Source organism: Grammomys surdaster, unplaced genomic scaffold, assembly GCF_004785775.1.
Source record: "Grammomys surdaster isolate TR1022 unplaced genomic scaffold, NIH_TR_1.0 124903, whole genome shotgun sequence".
Classification (NCBI taxonomy): domain Eukaryota; kingdom Metazoa; phylum Chordata; class Mammalia; order Rodentia; family Muridae; genus Grammomys; species Grammomys surdaster.
Window position 1 is genome coordinate 47,776 of NW_021619838.1, and position 16,480 is coordinate 64,255.

The following is a 16,480-nucleotide window of genomic DNA, read 5'->3' on the forward strand; positions in this document are numbered from 1 at the left end:
TTAATGTCTGGGGCTGCAAAATGGCACTTCTGCATCCAAACGGGACAGACTGGTATATCTGTTGATCAGCAGAGACTGGCTATCATCCTAGTCATGAGGCTGCTATGATATGGGACTATGGGGTAAATGAGAAAGATAGGCCCCTACTTTACTGCCTTAGAAACCTGGGAGGCATGTGGCCTCTTTCTTGTATTTGATTAAGTTTTGGGAACCCTGACTTAGGTCTGGGTGAGGGTTGGCCCAGAAAGAAGAGAAGCTGGGGGAGGGTTCTGGCCTCCCTTTATATGAAGTTGCACTTCTTGAGCAGCTAAGAGTGAGCACACGCCCCCTACAGTCACCAATGACTCAGACAGCTGGGATTCAAGTGGAAACAGGATGTATGTACCCTGGCAGGGGAGGGGCAACTGGGAGGAAAAATCCCTGCCTCCATAGAACTCCAACGTCTAGGCACCTCCAGTCTGAATTCAAGTGTCAGGGTGTATATAGACCAAGCCCTTGTGTCTAGGTTTATACAGAGTGCTGAGATGAGGGCTCCTGGTCCAATCAGGAAATACCTACCCTACCCCAAGGCTGACTGCCTTGGGCCTAGAAAACCTGGGCCCTCACTGGAAGGTTTCCCTCAAAAGGGGCCAATCCGGGCCCAGAGAGGAGCCTCCTCCAGCCCCAGGGTAGGGGCAGGGCAACCTGTGGCTACGCCCACCAGCGGGAGGTGTTAGCAGACGGAACCAAGGACCCAGACCTGTCGACCTGCCCAGCCTAAGCTAGCAGCTGCCATCCATGGGGAACAGCCACTGCGTCCCTCAGACCCCCAGGAGGCTACGGGCCTCCTTTTCCAGAAAGCCCTCGCTCAAGGGAAACAGGTGAGGGGTGTGGCCTGGCCACAAGGGAACAGGGTCTCCCTGGACCTACTGCCTGGACCAGGCCGTGAGCCTTCGGTTTCCCTTGTTCCCAGAGAGGACAGCGCCAGGAAGCTGGCTAGCCTGTTTGGCACCGAGGCTAGGCCTGATGGGGACACCGCGGCTAACAAGATCTTCCACTACATCCCTGGGACGGTGAGCAGAGGGGCGTGTCTGGCTGGAGCGGTGTGGCACGGGACCTGGAGTCTGAGTACAACTTTGTGCTTTCCCTGTATGATTGTGTATGCCACAGTGTGAGTGATAATGTGGGCATCACATCTTCCAGCAACTCGGGGTGATCCCTAGCCAGCTTGGAGGGATTCAAATCCAAAGCAAGATGAGGAAGTTGATACTGCTCCTCCCTGGGGAGCAGTCTAGGCTGAGAGTGAAACCAAGACCAGCACTGAGTCAGTGGTGAGCAGGCAGAGCCTGCCCAGTCTGTTGCATATCCAAGGGGACAGTGGCCACCATCAACCTCCACTGCCCCAACCTGGGTCTTGTTGGGCCCAACAACTGTGTGGGAGCTTCTGGTAAATAGCATAGTACAGGCCTTAGTCCCCAAGTGTTACTGGTCTACAGCTGTTTCTGTTATGTGGAGCCCACAGCTACCGTGTTGCCATCTAGGCAGGCATCCATCCCCATACAACAAGGAGTCAGCTCTAGACCTACAGACCTCTTGAGATCAGAAGGCTAACCATTCTGTGGGTTTAATGACTCAGGGTTAGGGTTAGGGCTAAGGAAAAACATACCTTTCCCCTCCCCTTTTCCCAACTCTATGGCAATACTTGGGAGGAGCCTGGGCTGCAGGTCTGACAGGAACACCTCCTACTCTGCTGTTCTTGGAGAACCACACCCACCCCAGTAGGGCAGGCTCTGTTATATATGTGCAGCCTCTACTAGAGTTGGGGCAAGGCTCCTGTATTTTTGGGTGCTGCAGCTGATGTAAACTCCCAAAGTATACCTTTCTCACAGGATCCCAGGAAACTAGGAAAACTGTACCACAGCCTCTCCTGGTCTCTGAGGTCCCAGGGATTTCTGTAGGCAGGTGTCACCTTCAGAAATCTTACTGCCTCAAAGAAATAAAGAGGAAAATGGAGTCTGGAGTGACCAAGGGTGACATCCCTCCCTATGGGCACATCTCAGACCCTGACTCCCTCTAGTCAGACTCAGAACATAATTCTAGAAAGGAGTCCCAAAGTTCCAGAGTAGTTGACTATATCAGAACACAGTAACTGGAAAGGGCAAAACATGACCCTCAGGAAGTAGGATCAGGAGGAGGGGCCTTAGCCAGGCATGGAACCAGTTCTCCTGAGCACTGTACATAAGCTATGGACTCTAGGTAGATTCTGCACCTAAATAAGAACTAGCCCTGCCACAACTCCAAGCTAAGCCCTCAGCTGTCTGAGCACAAGGCCAGCTTCATAGCCTTTTCTATTCATGGCCTATTTTTCAGTGCCATCCAGCATCCATTTCAACACTGGGTGTAGGTACAGGAGGCCCCACCCAAAGTCAGTGAGGATGTGAGCTGTTTTTGTCTGTTCACATTTCTAGGCCTGTACTGGAGGTAGTTCAACTTGATCAGTGCATAATAGCCCATGCAGGTAGTCCTGGGCAGTTCCCAAAGGCAACATAGCACCTGTCCTAAAGCCTATGGCTCACAGCTTACTCTATTCCTGATCTCTAAAATGATATAGAGAATCCTCTATATCTTAGACAGTCTTCCAGGACTGTCTAAGAGTTGTTTAGATATTGGACCTACCTCTCTCCCTGCCCCCCAGAACATCCCAGGTCATGTTCTAGGCTATGTGGAGTCAGCAGTGAGCAAAATAGAATAAGACGTCTGTTCTCGCCTTCTTCCATTCCTACATCAAAGACAGTCAAGACAAAACAAGAGAAAATAGAATAAGCCAGACTAAACCAGTACTAAGTGAAAAGCAAAGGCTGAATTTTAGGATATTCAGAAAGAAGGTAAACTTGAACAGAGCCCACAAAGGGGTGAAATGGGAAGTTAGGGCTGAGCAGAGAATTACACACGCAAAGGTGAGACACTTATGTGTCTTACATAATGGAAAAAGGAAGGAGAGGACTGGGACCCAAGTTTAGTCATAGAGAACTCCCAAGGCCATTGCTAATGCTCTACCTTCTACTGTAAGATAAGTAGTATGTGCATGGTGAGCTGGAGCCAGCATAGACTCACAAAAGCTGACTAATACCTCTTTCCAGTTCCAAGTTCACAGACATCATGAGTTACCAAACTCAACTTGGGCAATGTTGGGAATATTTACACCAAAGAAATTAGCAAATATTACAAGCTAGGACCTTGGTTTTTCTTTATTTTTTATAGAACCAGATTAAAAAGAAACATTTCCAGCTGCTACTGAAAACCTGAGAAGACTTTGAGCATTATCTCATTCTCATAATATAACCTCTGAATTCTTGGACAAGTCTGAGGGTGTTGAATGACCAAAGTGAAGTTGCACAGAATAGGCAGTACTGAAGATAAGGACTGAACCCAGTATGTGCCAACTTAAGTCTATACCACACAGCAGATAGCTCTGACTGTAGGGAGTGTTATATGTATGTGAAGTACACATATTCCACTTTTCATTTGACAAGAGTTAGGTGTGTGTAGTATGCATGTATGTTTATGTTCTTGATGAATGTATTCTGTGACCGTGCATGGACAGATCAGAACTATATATAGAAGCTGTGTGTATATTGCGTGGGGATCTGGCTCCATCTGGTCCCTCTCTTGAGCCCTACTCCCTCAGGATATCCTGGGCCCGGAAAACCATCCAGAAAACCTGGAACAGCCATTCCTGAGTGTATTCAAAAAAGGGTGGCGAAGGGCGCCTGTAAGGAACCTTGGCAAGGTTGTGTACTATTCCAAGGTTCAGCTGCGGTTCCAGCACAGCCAGGTAGGAGCCACACCAAGTTGGGGAATACTTGGGAACCAACATCCATGCCTGGGGCTGTCCCCCCAGCCTCTGAGACTAGTGGCTCTGCTCTCCCATAGGACATCAGTGACTGCTATCTAGAACTGTTCCCCTCCTACCTGTACTTCCAGGCCCACGGTTCTGAAGGACTTACATTCCAGGTGAGTGGTACAGACAAAGGGAGGGAGTGACTATGTTCCCTAGGAGTCCCTGCAGCCCCTCCTATACTATCCTGTGGCAGGGACTGCTACCACTGACGGAATTGAGCATCTGCCCGATTGATGGATCCAGAGAGCATGCCTTCCAGATTACAGGTGTGTGGAGAGAGCTGGCCTGGCCACCACTGGACCAGGACCTCTGGACCTGGCATTGGAGGTCCACTTGCAGCCCTTGGAGAGGAAACTTTCCTGTGGGCTTCTGTGAGTTCTAAGCTTGGCCCCTAGCCCACTTGACTCCTCTGCCCCTAGGCCCACTGCCTGCCCCACTCCTTGTTCTCTGCCACAGTGAGACTGAGCTTAGCCACTGGCTCTACCACCTGGAAAAGCAAATGGCTCTCTTGGGTCTGCAACGATGCCACTCAGCACCCCCACAGGTCAGTAGGAGGAGCCTGTGAGTCCTCCCCTCATCCAGATTCTCTGGCCTGCCTTTGACCTATTCTTTCCTCCTCCTCAGGGTTCTCTGGGGGATAAACTCCCCTGGACTCAGCTATGGCGAGCATATGGGTGTAACTCCATGAGCAACGCAATCTGTGCCTCAAGGGTCAAGCTGCAGCATCTGCCCTCCCAGGTGGGTGGGAAAAGACCTGAGGTGCAATGAGATAGGGAAGGATACAGGAACAGGTAAGGCTGGACTCCAGGTGCCCAACCCCACTCAATCCTTTGACCCCTTACAGGAGCAGTGGGACCGACTTCTGGTACTATACCCAGCATCCCTGGTCATCTTCTCTGAGGAGCCAGAAGGCCTTAGCTTTAAGGTTGGCCCTTTCCACATATACTTGTCCAGGAAGATGCCCTTTCTGGGGTGGGGGGCGGAGACTCAGAAACCTGTATTTCAGGGCCTGTTGGGACAGAGCACAGGGTTCCACCTATCTGGCCCCACTGCCCTGGTCAGTCTTGTCTCTGCTCTGGCACAGAGGAGTCTCCACCCTCTAAATCCCATCTCATCCTTCAGGGACATCCTTAATCCTGGAGTGGGTGGCATGGAACAAGCTACTTCTCGGAATCCCTGGTGCATGTTCCCCCTTGTCTCTGAGCATCTTCCATGCATTGTGGGGACAGGGCAAGCATGCACATGTGCCTAAAGCATGACACTAGTCACTGAAAAACACACCAAGGGGGCTTCCCTCACAGAGACTAATCCCTATTAGCATCTGCCTACAACTGGCATCAGCTGGTGAAGATCCAACAGGAGGTAGAGTGGAGATGTTCCAGAACAAACAAAGCTACCTGGCCTTTCTCTGAGTGTCATCCTCAGGGATAGGTGGCCTGAGTTTCCAGCCCAGCTCTGGAGAGCAGGATGGAAGGATAGGGCCAGGAAGAGGCTGAGATGACCCAGATAAATACCTAGTCCTTACTCTACAGGGGGAGCTTCCACTAAGTGCCATCCACATCAATTTAGAAGAGAAGGAAAAGGAGATCCGCTCCTTTCTCATCGAAGGTAGGGTCCTACCTAGAATCTACCCACTGCTTGACCAGGCTTCTGGGAAGGGTATGAGTTTGGTGGATGCTTCAACTCTTTGCTCTGTGGGGTGAAAAATGTACCTGTCTGTCAAACCTTAGTTTACATATCTGTGTGCTAGGCCGCCTCATCAACACCATCCGTGTGGTATGTGCCAGTTATGAGGATTACAGTCAATGGCTGCTGTGCCTCAGGACTGTCTCTCACGGGGATGGGGCCCACCTGCTGCCTGGCTCAGAGAGTTTCCCAGGATTACAGAGACCCACACAGGTGAGGAGTCAGTGAGGTCCCTGTAACTCAGGTTGTGGCAGTAGTACAAACTAGGGAGCAGAAAGGTAGGTCCAGGCAGGGATAGAAAAGGAGTCAGATCCAGCCACTCACCTTACCTCTGCTACTTAGGTTGTAGGTAGAGGCCGAGGTTCACTCTCTTCCAATGGACGAACCAGCTGGAAATTAGAGTGTCCAGTGTTCCCCACCAGCCAATCCCTCCCTGAGTCCTCAGTGCCAACCACTATAGGCTTCCCTGCCCATCTTGTACCTGTAAGTACCTAAAGGAATGACATGGGAAGGGGATAAAAAAACAAAACAGGACTTCTATCTTCTGGGAAGCCTAGATCCCATTGTCCCATAGTGGTGATTACTGGACCATAGTTAGGGAGGGCACATGAACTGAAGGGACCTCCATACAGCCTCTTAGAAGAGTCTATGGGAAAGAAGCCCTGGAGATCTTTCTGAGTTGTTCTTGGTTTCCACAGAACCAGGCCAACTCTAACTGTGTCAGCACTGGCCAAAAGAAGACAGAGCTGAGGCACAGTGGCAGTAGCCAGTCTCCCAGGGGCAAAGCTCAAAGAGAAGTATCTGGCTCAACTGTCCCACTGCCCCTGCATCTGGACTTGACCAAGGTAAGCCCACCACATACCCTGACCCCAGGCCATTTTCCCTCCTGGTTCTACTTCCTTACTTGTCTAGATGATCCTAGAACTCAGAGACCTCGTAGTCTAAGGACAGAAGGTTCTCAATGTATCTAACTGAGGTAACCCATGTATTCCCTTCTTCTTGTAGATGAGTGTACTGAACCTAGATAGTGGCCCAGAGGCTCAGGATCAATCTTTGGACATTCCACATTCCCCACTCTATGCTGATCCTTACACACCACCGGCTACATCTCACCGCAAGATTACAGACATCCAAGGCCTGGATGAGGTCAGTGCTCTACTAGGTGGCAGGACTGGATATGCTGCAGTGAGATCAGGAGATGTCAGAAACCTGAAGACTATGAAGGGAGGATGTTTCTGGGCAAGGGATCTCTAGGCTTCACAGTGGTCCCAGACCAGGGCTTCAGGTAACCCTCATTTTCCCAGCAGTTCCTCTGTGCGATACAGACATCACCTGGACCTGAGCTATCAAGCCCATTCCCCTCAGTCTCTGTGTCTGTGCCTGTCTCTGACTCCAGCTCTGGAATCTCCAGCTCCCCTGGGACTCTGGGCTCCCACTTGCTCTCCAAGAAAGGTGCTCTGCAGTCCAGAGCTTCCCAGAGACACCGGGGTTCCATCAAGAGCAGGGGCCCACAGCCTTCAGACTTCTCTCAGCTTGTAAGTCACATTCTCTACTCTGGTGTGGAGGCCCAGGGATCAGGAAATATTGGGTAGAGGGTTCTAGGACTCCAAGGAGAAAAACAAGAGAATATGGGGCAGAGAGAAACCATGGACAGAGACAGTGTGGTAGGACAGGAAGCTGGAGGGTGAGGAGAAGAAAGTGGCAAGGGATTGGCAGATCGGGTGGGCTGATCTGTGCTAGTTTTAAGACTTGTATTTTGGGGCTTCCAGGTCACCCCTGCCAGAGAAGGTACACCCAGTTCCCTGTCACCTCCCCCAGGTGAGTGAGGGTCTTCTCTCCTAAGGGGAAAGGGGTGCTACTTCTTAAAGGCTGATGCCTGAGTTGTCTCTGACATCCCTACTAGATGAAGAGGCTCCTATCTGGAACAAGACTTCCTCTCCCTCCCACCAGAAGTGGTCACAGCCCAGGAAGCCTGCAGTGGAGGGGGGATTCATCCAGTGGATCTGATGGCCCCCAAGTGGGCTGCTTCTTCTCAAAAACACAACCAGCCAGCACCAACCTGGATAAGAGTATGCAGTTATACCAGTCCTTTGACTTACATTAAATTCACCAGGGCCTGACCCCACCAGGTTAAGGGTATTGCTAGAATTCTGAGGGTAGAATCACCTCTCACCAGGCTCTAGCAGCTCAGCTTTACCAGTTAGAGCAACTGAAAGGAGGTAATTCTAGGAACAAACCAGTGAGGGACAGCAATAAGATTCTGGACAACCCCAGAGGCTATACCTCTAGGAGAAATGGGTGAGGGTGCTAGAGCAGGTCTTTACTTAGAAGTGGGGAGCAGCATGAATGTGAAGTACAGGGTGCTAAAAAAGTCAGGTTGTCAAACTCAACCTGTGAAGTCAGAGATCAGTAGGGTGAGAGTTATTACAAGAAGCAAAGGAGTATAGGAAGATCCAGTACTGTTGGGCACATAGGGTAAGGTTGGTCAGAAAGATTCACACCATAAACAAGAAAGATTTTATTGGTGCTATGTCCCTGTGTTTCCCTCTGAGCAGAGTAATCTACCATCCTAAGGACCTTTATCTGCTGTCTTGGGTAGAACCCTACCCAGAACTGGCTATCACTTGTCACCTCAGTCCCTTCACCTACCTTCCCACTCTACAACTTCTCTCAGCCTTGGCCTCATTCAAGCTCCCTTTAGTATCAGGAGACAGTCCTTCCATAAGATGCTATCAAATTCTATGTATATCCTATCTGGGGCTCTTGGAGAAGATCCAACACTGCCCCATAGATCCTACATTGCAGGGGCCTCAGAAACCACCCCTGGAGGTACACTCTAGAACAATGGTTTTCAACCTGTGGCTCACAACCCCCTTGGTTAACCTCTAGCTCCAAAAATATTTACATAGCCGGGCGGTGGTGGCGCACGCCTTTAATCCCAGCACTTGGGAGGCAGAGGCAGGTGGATTTCTGAGTTCAAGAGTTCGAGGCTAGCCTGATCTACAGAGTGAGTTCCAGGACAGCCAGGGCTACACAGAGAAACCCTGTCTCGAAAAAAAAATTTACATTATGATTCATAGCAGTAGCAAATTTTCAGTTATGAAGTTGCAATGAAAATAATTTTATGGTTGGGAATTACTACAACAGGAGAGGCTCTATTAAAGGGTTGCAGCATTACGAAGGTTGAGAACAACTGCCCTAGAACCTATTCACTGACTTGGGTCAGGCCTACACAAGCTGTGGCTCAGGAATCAGGGCCTTGGAGGCCCTAGCCAGCCAAGCTTGCCTTTCAATAAGGCAGAGTTCTTAGACTGCCTCCCTCTAGCCTTGAAGGCACTTAGTAGCTTCATCTTGGCCTAGACATATCCAGAGGGGCCTTGTTGCTTTGACACTTACTGTAGAGTCCTCTTCTGCTGCTTATTTTTGTTTATGACCAGACAAAAGGCAGGGTGCCAAGTTAGGTTTCAGATAACAAATAATTTCTTCTTCATATAAGTACATTTCAGGAATTTCATGTAAATTCAAATTTAGCTAAGTGCACTGTAGATTTCCTTGCAAATCTGATATCCTATTACCCAGCTCCTTGCTTAGTGCCCACTTACCCACAACCCTGAATCTCTACCCTCTCAGGTATGAAAAATGGTCTTGGCCTTCATCAGTGGCTGGACCCTTAGGTTGAGTCTAAGTAAATCAGTACCAAGGACACTGGCTCCTTCCTAGATGCCTTAGAAGACAGGGATCAAAGAGTGGAGAGAAGAGCAACATCTTGTCCTTGTCACCTGGGTTCATCTTCATGCTCCATGCCTCACTGGGCCAGCCTGGTTCCTAGCAGCTGGGGTTTGAGCTGGAACTGGGTCTTGGTCTGTCACTATGCCCTCTCCCAACTTGACGGCGGAAGTAGCGAATAGCAGAGATGGTGCCAATGTTGGCCAGCAAGACTGTAAGAGAAGCAGAAGATATCTTGAGTGTCAACTCTGGCTTTTTCACTGCCTTCTGCCTGCATTACCCAGTCTTCAAAGGACAGTGTGTTGGAGCTATGTTAGCAATGACAAAAGCAAGGTCAAAGAGAGCTTGAACCTCCCATGCACCCTTCATCCCTGCTGGCCCAGCAGATGAGGTAAACAACTATAGCCCCTAGGTCTTCTAGGCATAGCACCCTTATCCCAGGACCTCCAAACCTGTTTTCCAGGCATCTGGGGCATGTAGATCTGAGGTTCTTACAGCCCAAGTGGCAAAGGCAACAAACACCAGGCACATGTCATTTTGGCTGAATGTAAATGAAGTAAGGGGACTCCGTAGTTCCCCTAAGAAAGAAAAGTCCATTAGATGCTCCTCTCTGAGACAAGCCTGCCATAGAATACCACCTGTCCTAGACAAATCTTTTGAGTCAGATCTTCCCCATGACTTCTCTTATTTAAGACACTGGATAGCATGTGATAGTTGAGTCAGAACAATTTGGGAGATTTGCATTTTGGGTCTTCAGTTCTCTGGTCTGTGACATGGTTTACAGAGGAGAAAGGAGATGAAAGGAGATATTTTTCTCATATTGTCTCAAGCAGCATGGCCTGAGTATGAATGGGCCTCTAGTGCCAGCCCCCTAAAAGCTAGAAGAAGCCAGGCAGTGGTGGCGCATGCCTTTAATCCCAGCACTTGGGAGGCAGAAACAGGCAGATTTCTGAGTTCGAGGCCAGCCTGGTCTACAGAGTGAGTTCCAGGACAGCCAGAGATATACAGAGAAACCCTGTCTCAAAAACCCAAAAATCAATCAATCAATAAATAAATAGCTAGAAGAAAGTCCCTGGTGGCGCCTAGGACTAGATTTAGGACGGTGGTCAGTGACAAGGCTAAAACCCTGAAGTGTCTGGCCTGAGCTGCCCTGTCTTAAATGTTTCCTGGGGTAGCCTAGGAGATTACCCTTCCTTTATGTAGATCCTAGAACATGAAAGAGCACACATAAATACAAGCAGATGATCATTTCCTGCCCCTCTACCATACCCTCTTACCCTAGCTCCCTGGACAATAAGTTTCAAGGACCCAGATGGGGCTGGGACCTGATAAACACCTACCTGCCTTCTTGATTGTTAAGCTAAGATGTTCTGCTGTAGGTGGAACAGGCTTGGAGGATGCCTCAGGCCCTACTTCCCTGGAAAACTCTGAGGTATGCATCTGGATGTGAGTGGCTGGTGGCTCTCTGTTCCCAAATCCTTCCTCAGTGAAGAAGTGTTCATAGGCCTCAGGGATGGAGATAGGCATTAAATCTCCAGGGGGAACAGGTGCCACATTGTCTGCTCTTGGTGGTGAGACTGAGGAGTGTCCCCTCTGACATCTTGATCTTTGGGCTCTGCTATCCCGAAAAAAAAACTCGCATGTGTCAGGCCATTGGATTTCATCCAGGGCTTGGCTGGCTGTCTCTTCATCCTCTACATCTTCATCTTCCTCCTCAATGGTGTCACAGAAGAAGAACTCGTAGGCCTCAGGGAGAGTCACAGCAAAGCAGTTTCCAGGCTCAGCCTCTACTGATACAGAGGATATAGGAGGAGGCAGGTGCTTGAGGATCCGAGGCTGAGGGAGTCGGGGCCCAACAGCCACAGCATCCCAGGCTGCAGACCCGCCACGGCTTCCTGCTGCTGTCCTGGGAGCTGGGGGCCAGTCTGGGCTTAGGAAGGATGAACCTGTAGGCTTGTCTGACCCTGATTCTTCATGGCTGGGTATAGCCATGGAAAATCGTACTTTCTTCTTCTTGAGGGCGTGGACAGGACCTAGGCAGGGCTCTCCTGAGGAGTATCCTGGGGACCCTGCTGAGAACTGCCCTACTGGCGCCTCAGTGTTTCCCCTTAGAGGCACAGCCATGCCTGTATCCACCGTGGCAGCTTCAGCCTGGGAAATAGGGTATGAAGAAGGCATAACAGGTATAGACACACTCTCTTTAGACTCAGTCTTTGAAGCAGAATGAGGCAAATCTATACAAAGCACATCCACTGAGGCAGGCATAGAGGGAGAAATTTCTGGCTTGATCTCTGAGCCTGTTGCAGATAGATCCACATGCAATCCAGGTGTGCAAGCAGATGCAAGCTCAGCCTTGTCCAGTTGAGACATAGAGGCAGGTGTAGACAAAGCCATGTCAGGCTCAGAGGGAGGTGTAGACTGATTTGTATTGGGTTGACATTTGAAGGCAAGTGTGGACAAAGTCATGTCAGGCGTGAAGGGGTGTGTAGATGAAGCTATGTCAGACTGAGGCTTGGAGGCAGGTTTAGACAAAGCCATGTAGGGTTGAGGCTTAGAGGCATGTGTAGACATATTTGGTGTGGCTATGGAGATATCTGGATGAACTTCCTGGACAGGTTTGGATACCACATGTAACCCAGCTCTGGATGTCTTTCTGATCTGGTCTGTATCTTGTTCAGTTATCAGAATAGGTGTAGAAAGATCCAAGCCTGAATCCTGTCTGGCCGTTTGTTCAGGAATACTAGAGCCATGTTCAGGAGCACTTGTGGAGTCCGACTGTGGCTTATCCTGCTGGACTTTTGCCATTAGTGTCCCAGACATAAGAACCTCCTTGGGCCTGGTCTCTGTAAGTTGTGGGGAGCTCATCTGGATACCAGCAGAGTCCAAAGATCCAGAGTACTTGGTCCCCTTGGCACCTCCAGCACGCCTCTTCTTACGACCAGGGTTCCGCAGTGAAGCTTCAAGGCTGTCAGGGGGACTCTGAGGGATGGCACTGTGGCCAGGGGACTCAGGACTATGAGGGGGCTTACCGGAAGAGCTAGGGGCAGGGCCTTGCAAAAGCCTCTGCATCTTGTCTCTGAAAGTTGCTGACTCTGGGAAGGATAAGGCCTGGCCAGGACAGACACTGTCTGAGCTGGGGAACAGAAGGGCTTCTGAATGTGTGGACGTGCTGGCTACCTGATGACTGACCTCCAGAGCCAGGACAGGCTCACACTGAGACCTGCTGACCAGCTGCTGAGCAGCCACGTTCTCCAACTCACAGCCCTGTTGTCCCCTCCCTTGGGAAACCAGCTGCCCAGTGAAGAGGGGTGGAGGCCCAGGGGGGCTGCTTCCACTGCTGTCCCCTTGATCAATGTCACTGGACAAGAGCTCGTCACCAGAGGCCAGGTCAGCCTGCAAGAGGCCACACTCATCAGCAGTGGCTGAGAACTCGGCCCATTCTCGATCACTGAGCTGGACACTGTACTGGAAGTTGTCCATTGCACATCAGCAGAGGTGCTGGAGTGACAGCAAGACTTTGGGCCAGGCAGGGTCTTCACAAATCCAGGCTCCATGCACTAAGTAGCACACACTGCCACCATCCTGCCTGACCTTGTAGCGCCTGCCCCCTCTGGCAGTCCATTTCTATCTAGAAGAACCACAGGACAGACTTTGTTTCTTCCAGATTCTTCTCCTTCATTCTTCTGAGTTAAAAATCTACTTCCATTTCCCCTACTTTCAATTCAACTCCAAATAACTGTACTGTGATACACTATCACAGTCCTAAAATGAAATATGATTTCATATTAGTGAAGTAAATTAAAGACCAGTGTTAGTCATGTTTATATGGTGTTCCCTCACATCTCTGAGATTTTTCAATGGGACTAATTTACCTTCTCCAACTCTGTACACAATGTTCTGCATCAAAGACCACCCATCAGAGATCAGTTCTCTATGACAATCATTCCTAGCCTCCCCAGCTACCACCACAGGCAGCTAGCCACAGAAGAGAATCTATAGTATCCAACAGGTGACTAGCCTTCTGGATGATGACCTTCCATCAGCCTTGGCTGGAACAAGTTTTCTGAGCTTACCAAGGTCATGTTGATACTGGCTAGAGCCTACTCAAAAGTTTGTGAGAGGAACCTAGGCCAGAGGTCACAGGACTTAAATAACCCCCCCGCCCCGAACCCCAGCAACTCACTCTGGCTGTCCTCAGGGTCTGTACTCCCATCTATTCCTGCCCTGCTATCAAATGCCCCATTTTGCCCTATCTGAGTCAACCAAGATGATTGGAGCTAGCCAAGGCCTCCAGTCTCTGACACCCCCCCCCCCCCACAAAGGGGCCATGGCCAGCTATATCTTGAATGAGGAGAGTAGGAGGTCACTATGACTGGAACAATCCTGAGTGAGAAAAACCACTGGGGGCTTCCTACCTATCAGACTTTCTGTCCTCTCTAATCTGCTGGAGAGGCCATGGTAAAACTTTCCTGCCATTAGGACCCCCTAGACAGAAGAAAGGGGCTAAGTGTATCTTACCTGGTTCTCAGCAGCCAGCTAGGGCTATGGAGCTATCATCTAGAGGCCTGTCCCCAAGCAGCTAGGTGCTAGACTTCTTAATGCAAGCTCCGCCCTTACTTCCAAAAATATCCTGTCCCTGGGATCACTTATGACTCGTGCCAGTCTCAGAGCCAAGCCACAAATAGATGGCATTTGAGGGGACTCCAACAATATGAAGGACATTTTCCTGGTATGGGGCCAGCACTGGGGGTTGGCATTAGCTAAGGTCACATTAGATTCCAACTAGAGAAGACTGCCCTATGATTAGTATTAAGCAGGTCTCCCTTCCCAAGAAGAAGGAGACCTGTGCTTCCAGCTCATTATGAAACTTCAGTCCCACCCCATCTACCACCTAAATGTCTCTAGCCCAACCTTGCAGACTACATTGTTGACCTATATCTGACATCCAGGGCTCATGGAGCCTCCTGGCCATTGCTAAATCTGCCAGTGCTACTAGAAGAAAGTGGGTGCATTTACTGTTCTTGTGAAGGGCTCTCTAGATAGGTATTAACCCTGGGCCTCAAAAACAGGCTTGAGCAAGGTCAATGGGACAAAGTATAGTCTGCTGTGGGAAAAGTGTATTTGTTGGATAGTCCTAAGACAGAGTGGCCACTCTACCTCAAGAAGACATGGGCAAAGCAACCAGCATCTATGCTGAGCTCCTTGCTAGGTCCCTGAGCATCTTTTTAAGACAGGCACTAAGAGACTCTTCTTTCTAAAGGGCATGAGACACAGAGAAGGTAATTTCCACGCAGTCAACACAGAGCAGGGTCCTTAAGTTCTGCTTATTTGTTTACTTAATACTTCCCAGGCTGACCTCAAACTTGCTTTGTAGTTAGGCGGGCATCAAATTTACAGTTCTTTTATGTCAGCCTCCAAAGTTCTAGGATTACAGGCATGTGCCAGTATTCCTGGATACTGCTTATCCCCTCAAAGACAAATTGTTCTAAGCTGGACATGGTGGCTCACACCTTTAATCTTAGCACTAGGGAGGTAAAGACAGGAGACTCTCTTCTGTGGTTTCTGTGGGTTTGAGGCAAGCCTGGTCTACATAGCAAGCTTCAGGACAGTCAGAACCACATAAAAAAACAACCCCCCCTCCCACCTCTCTGTCACGCACACACACACACAACACTATTGCTCTAGACTTGGTTGTATATGTCAGTAATCCCACTTAGGAGGTAAAACCAGAAAGATCAGGAAGCTAAAGACATCCTCAACTATGTTATGTACTAACTTCAAGGCCAACTTGAGCTACATAAGATTCTATCTAAAAAAAGGGGGGGAGTGTAGATTTCTTTGCCTGCTTCAAAACTCATGAAAATAATCTTGTTTTACTCTCCCAACCTACTGGTATTAGTGGGTCACAGAACATTGGTTTGTTCCCATTTTGGTCTAGGACACCCACTTTATCATAGCTTAGGAGAGGCACACATGTGGATCTATGTCCAGGAAAATGGCAGCCAAGCATTTTATGGACTTTATGAAATAAACCAACTAAGACTAAGTGGGGGTGATTCGGTCCTTCTTAGAAGGAACAACAAAATACTCAAGGGAGGAAATATGGAGACAAAGTGAGGGACAGAAACTGAAGGAGGGGCCGTCTGAAGACCAATCCACCTGAGTATCTATCCCATATGCAGTCACCAAAGGTAGATGCTGATCTGGAAATCAGGAAGTGCATGCTGATAAGAGCCTGATATGGATGTCTCCTCAGATGTCTTCAAGAGTCTGACATATTCAGAGGCAGATGCTCACAACTAGCCATTGAACTGACAATGGGGTTCTCAATGGAGGAGTTAGAGTGAAGACTGAAGGAGCTGAAAGGATTTGCGGCACCATGAGGAGAGCAACAATACCAACCAACCACAGCTCCCAGGGTCTAAACCACCAGCCTGGGAGCACTTAGGGAGGGATCCAGGGCTTTAGCTGAATATGTAAGAGTGGAGGGCCCTGCTGGGCATAGGTGGAAGAAGAGAACCTTGACCTCATTAAGGCTGGACGCCCCAGGGGGTGGGAATTTTGAGGGTGGGGAGGTGGGAGTGGGGGGGTAGATAAGAGGCTACATCCACAGAGAAGAAGGAGGAGGGGTGAGGGGATAGGGGGTTCCTGGGTGGGTAGGGAATGGGGTAAGGGGACAACATATGAAATGTAAATAAAACATCCAATAAAAAAAAAAGGAAAAAAAATGAAATAAACCAACTCTGGAAGTCTGGGTCAGAGTGGAGGATGATATGATCTGACACTGACTTTTAAACAGATGCTTTGGCCTTTCCAGTTAAGAATATAGGGTCAACAAGAGGGAAGTGGGGGTAGTAGGAATAGGATAGAAAAGGGTCTTACTGTGGGGCCAGGAGAGAAAGCTTTGCTGAAATAAGCTTACACGAGTTGGCTCTGCCTTCAAAAAGAAGCCCTTTCTTCCACTCACACCTCAACCCGGAACCTTCCCAGTGAGGGTTGAGAGCAGATGTTTGTCCAGGGGAAAAGATCTGTAACTATTCTCAGTCTAGGCAGGAAGATGACATGTTCATAGTACAGATAATTGTAGAAGCCACAATTGTAGATAGTGACAGCAGCCTGGTCAGTAGGTACAGCAGATGAGTTGGCAAAAGGAAGGATGGCCTTCACAGTCTTTGGCCAGGGCGGAGG

The 16,480-nt window shown here is 49.4% G+C and overlaps 2 protein-coding genes across 3 annotated transcripts; one reads left to right on the forward strand and one right to left on the reverse strand.

The window, feature by feature from the left end:
- The first annotated feature begins 5 nt into the window (after positions 1-5).
- Positions 6-8,092, forward strand: Plekhn1 (pleckstrin homology domain containing N1). 2 transcript variants are annotated; one of them, XM_028784857.1, is made up of 16 exons: positions 6-860; positions 953-1,052; positions 3,668-3,814; positions 3,913-3,993; positions 4,074-4,146; positions 4,300-4,424; positions 4,505-4,618; positions 4,725-4,805; positions 5,413-5,488; positions 5,631-5,779; positions 5,909-6,049; positions 6,265-6,411; positions 6,572-6,712; positions 6,871-7,101; positions 7,336-7,384; positions 7,470-8,092. In XM_028784857.1, the coding sequence occupies exons 1-16, from the start codon at positions 778-780 to the stop codon at positions 7,571-7,573; spliced, it is 1,842 nt and encodes a 613-aa protein (XP_028640690.1). In that variant the 5' UTR covers positions 6-777; the 3' UTR covers positions 7,574-8,092. The 2 variants fall into 2 exon arrangements, with proteins under 2 accessions (XP_028640690.1, XP_028640691.1); XM_028784858.1 differs by having other exon boundaries at positions 6,874-7,101.
- Positions 8,093-9,391: 1,299 nt separating this feature from the next.
- On the reverse strand, positions 9,392-12,772 carry Perm1 (PPARGC1 and ESRR induced regulator, muscle 1). Its single transcript, XM_028784868.1, has 3 exons — positions 10,633-12,772; positions 9,745-9,870; positions 9,392-9,504 (listed from the first exon to the last, which is right to left on the reverse strand). The coding sequence occupies exons 1-3, from the start codon at positions 12,770-12,772 to the stop codon at positions 9,392-9,394; spliced, it is 2,379 nt and encodes a 792-aa protein (XP_028640701.1).
- Positions 12,773-16,480: the final 3,708 nt, after the last annotated feature.